Source organism: Dacryopinax primogenitus (genome assembly GCF_000292625.1).
Source record: "Dacryopinax primogenitus strain DJM-731 SS1 chromosome Unknown DACRYscaffold_13, whole genome shotgun sequence".
Lineage (NCBI taxonomy): Eukaryota > Fungi > Basidiomycota > Dacrymycetes > Dacrymycetales > Dacrymycetaceae > Dacryopinax > Dacryopinax primogenitus.
The window spans coordinates 524,987-529,200 of NW_024467210.1; the positions used below are offsets into that span (position 1 = coordinate 524,987).

At 46.7% G+C, this 4,214-nt stretch overlaps 1 protein-coding gene across 1 annotated transcript; it reads right to left on the bottom strand.

The window, feature by feature from the left end:
- Window positions 1-2,771: 2,771 nt before the first annotated feature.
- DACRYDRAFT_109046 (uncharacterized protein) lies at window positions 2,772-3,092 on the bottom strand (the record flags this gene model as incomplete). The annotated part of the gene is made up of 2 exons (XM_040768796.1): window positions 2,772-3,032; window positions 3,084-3,092. The coding sequence occupies 2 exons, from the start codon at window positions 3,090-3,092 to the stop codon at window positions 2,772-2,774; spliced, it is 270 nt and encodes an 89-aa protein (XP_040627204.1).
- Window positions 3,093-4,214: the final 1,122 nt, after the last annotated feature.

The window sequence follows — 4,214 nt, forward strand, 5'->3', positions numbered from 1 at the left end:
TGCACAGCCATGCACAGCAGGTCACCTGACCATCCAATCCTTCCAGCAGGTTCCAGCACATGCCAAGGTATACCAGGTACTTCCATGTCATAAAGGCTTAGTCATGTCTCTTGACCAAGCAATGAGCTGGTACCCTGACACTCTACTTCTCCAACAACTCTGTCCCATGGCACACCAGCAACTTTTACAACATGGGCAGTCACCAGGACAAATACTCTGACAATGACGACAAGGATGGCAACCTTGCCATTCAATGATGTCATGAAGCTTGAATCAACTTGTTATGCTGGGGGCATAGTATCAGGAGCATGCCAAGTAATGATGCATACACAGTGGGCTTTGATGTGGAGCTGCAATGTCCTTTACAGGTCAGCAATCAGTGCTGGGCTCAAGTTTGGAAGCAGTAACTGGTTATTCCAATGGAGGATCTCAGACCATTGCTGTCAAGCTTTATGTTGAATTATTGTTCCCTTTGGAGTTGCAGGTGTACAACACCACAATCTGGTCCACCGCTCAAATCGAAAAACAAGGAGTTGTGGGCATACAGTGCTTTGAGCAACCTGCAAGGGGGATTGCTGCTGATATCTGGAAGCTTCTACAAAGTAAGCCTCATCATGCTAATGCCATCCTTGTCCCTTCTAGTGTTGGCCACATGTACTGATGCTTGACTCACATAGTTTGATCTGGGATTAGGTGAGTGAGCATATGGACACCTGATGGAGCTGATCCATGGTTGGCAGCTTGAATGTGACTGGGCAACATTTGGGCCCACACACCAGAGACAAATCATGCAAACAGTGGTCAAACAAGGCACCAGATTGCCCAACAACTGCTCCTCTGTCAATGAATTTGAGCCGGTGGGTTCTCCACATGCCACAAGATTGCAAATGTCACACTTTAGAGGAGTACAGGCACTTCATCTCATCCAAAGCTTGTGCAAGAATGCACAGAGCTCCAATCTGGAGAGTACGTCATCCCCCAAGGTACATCTGAGGCATATCTTCTAGTCCTTTTGCTCTCTGAATGGCTTGATATCAAATGTAAAACATGATCAAGACATGAACCATCTCAGGGACATTAGTATCACAAATATCCAAACTATGTAATGCTATCTACAATGCCTTCATAGCAGTGTGGAAGGCGACTTGATGCTTCCTCAATTTTTTCCCTGCCTTCCCTTTCTTGTCCCCATCTTCACAACAATACTTGTACAACAGGATGTCTCCAAAATTGTGCCTATGTCTTGCAAATGTCAGGTCTTCTGCATGAGGATCCTCACCCTCAGCTTGAAGGGCCTCTTGTAGCCCATGGGTATCATTGCTTTGCCAGTTGCAAGCCTCCATCAAGGAAAGAAGATGGATGTCATTGTTTTGCATATCTATGAATGGTCTGCAATTTATTCCATCCATGAAAGTGGCTGCAAGCAGAAGTGCTGAGAAGAACAAAGTCAGGACATCTCTTGAGGCATAGATAACTTATACCAGCACTTATGTATAAAAGCCATATGCTGCAAATCAGTTTCACCATCATCATGATGTATGCCAATACAAGTGACTTGCCTGTACTGGTTACTGAGTTGTTTGGTTACAAACTGACTCACCACAGAGGCTCCAAACTTTGTTCCATAGGCAATCATGCTGCCAAAAAGGATGTGTTCCAGCCAATATCTGCACTCTCCTGGTCCCTCTGCTGCAACATACCAGTCGTAATAGCAGAATTCTTTGCCTGGGATGTGCTCAGCAGTTCAATCGTCATTTAGGACACCACAAAACCATCCATGTGCATGGTGTGCCAATTCATGCATGATAACAGTGAACACCATGAATTGCAAGGACACCAAGTTCCTTGAGTCATCTATCTCGAAAACTTGAGTCATTTGATAGAGGGCAACTTAAGCCATGTACCCTCTGTCTGGTTGAGAGCCCAGATAAGAGTTCTATTGAGAACAATGTGGGGGTGTTGGTTTGGCTGGGTAACATACCGGATGGAGAAGGTGTTCGAGTCTGACAAGGCCCAGTGGGAAATATAGATCTGTGGGCAATTGGCTGCCCAGTTCTGATCCAGAATCTCATATGCCCTGGTTGGGCAAAGTTGAGTGATTCCTGTTTTGAACAGAGGTTGCTCCTGATCAGAGTGATGTGCAATTTGGACATATGCCCAATGGACATGAGGATGTTGCTTGAGAAGCGCATTGACGTTGCAAAGAAGCTGAGACAACTGCAAGCTTTCCAGGCCTTTTGCAACAATGTACCGTCTGCAGTGATGAATGAGAAAGTTGGGATGGGTGGAAGCGGAATGGGTGGAACAAGTGCCATGTTTCAGGGGAAAGTGATGGAGTGGTGTAGAGACTGTGAGATGCCCCAGTCCAAAGTTGAGTCTGTTATATACCTGGCGGACTCTGCCAGAATTGGTTTGTCCTCCCAACTAAAGAGGTGATCCAGTACATCAACTTTGCTATAGCTATGGAAAGAACATAAAGCCCTCTTTATGAGGCAGCATGCAGGTAACCACTGGGCTCGCAAGAGGTAGGGTCAACCAGGCCCTCAAATGCTGGAATGTCACACTTCTGTCCCTTAGGTCATGGGTCAGCAAGAGGGCCTGAACTCCTATTATTCAGTACAGATGCTTCAAGCACTGAAAGTCATGCTGAGAGAGCAGAGGGTACTGAGTGTATGGATTCCTAATACCACAAAATATAATATGTACCAGAAAAAAGTGTTCCACTTCTCTAGAGCAAGAAGTGTAATTGTAAGTAATGTATATATGACTACCTAATTGAGATCCATGGCCTTGTCCAAGTCCACCAACTCTAACACAGTCTTGTTCAAGTCCAAGAGCGTGCTCTCCTCTTTTGCTGGTGCACATGGTGCTACTGGTCCATATGGCAAACTCTCCATGTTGTCATGTAACCAGCAACAGAACTGTGGCATCTCTGCATCAGTCATGGATGTCTGGTCAACACCCCACATGACTGCCATTATCTGGGCTAGCACCCACAACCCACAATCATGGCCATTCTGTTGTTCTGGGACCTAGATCATATTTAACAATATTCTCTGCCCCAGGGGGGTGAACACATGTACTGAGGCCATGTGTGCTTCCCAGCCTACCCATAAGCACCCAGGCCAGTCCTGGGAAGATTCCTTGGCAATTGCCATCACCATATGATTTATCATCTGTATGTCTAATCAGTACTGGCTATGTGAGATAAACATGAGGACACACCATAACAGCCAACCTCCAATGGTAACACAGTGAGTCATATATAATGATGCAGTGTTCGACAAAGTCCACATGCCCCAGAACCCAGTGATTTGCCATGTGGAGGGGGAATAGCCACTCTGAATGTTCCCAGCATGCTTCCATATCAAACACATTTTAGTGGAGTTTCTTAGCAACATGCTTTTCCATCCACTTCCTCCTCAAGTATGTGTCAAAGTCAGGCCATGTGTAAGAGGAGAAGACTTTGCAACTAAAAGCCTCTCCATTCTTCCTGCTGGGGGGGGGGCTTGGTGGGAACTACAGGGTCGGAAGCAGGCCAACCTTGTTTAAACAGTACAACTGTGTTGCTGATGTTCCAGTTGTTCAACCAGCCAATGGTATCTCCAAATTGTTGGATGTCCTTAGCTACCAGAGAAACCTGGCATGTTGCTCCCTTGAATACCTGTTCATCCCTGTTATCATGACCATGATTGATGGTGAGGTCAATGATGCCAACAGGCAGATGCCAGTCATCAGAATGAAGCTACCATCTGTTGTGAGCTATCAGGTGGTGCAATGAGGATACTGACTGACCAACACCAGTTTCTCATTGAAAATGACAAGGTCTTTGGATTTGTTGAGAGGTTTCTCAGGGGGGGGGGGGCAGGCTTCTTGACAGGTTCTTTCACCTTGCCAAAACCAAGATGAGGGGGGAGACATTCCGGGTTCATGACTGCTGGATCCTCCCAGAACTCCAACAGACAAGGAGGAGGAGGAGGAGTAGGAGTAGGGAACTGGTAGCTATACCAGCCCCCTCATCAAAAATGAGAGGTCTCCAATCTTCTGGCGCTGGCAGCAGTATGCAGTTTGGATTATCATCATTGCAAGTACTTGGATCAGAGGGGCGGTCAGGCAAACCCCTATGAGGCAGAGGCCAAAAGGCTTGCTGTGGTGGAGGTGGTGGTGGAGGTGGGGGGGGGGGTGGGTGTTGGAGTGCAAGGCAATCTTGGAAG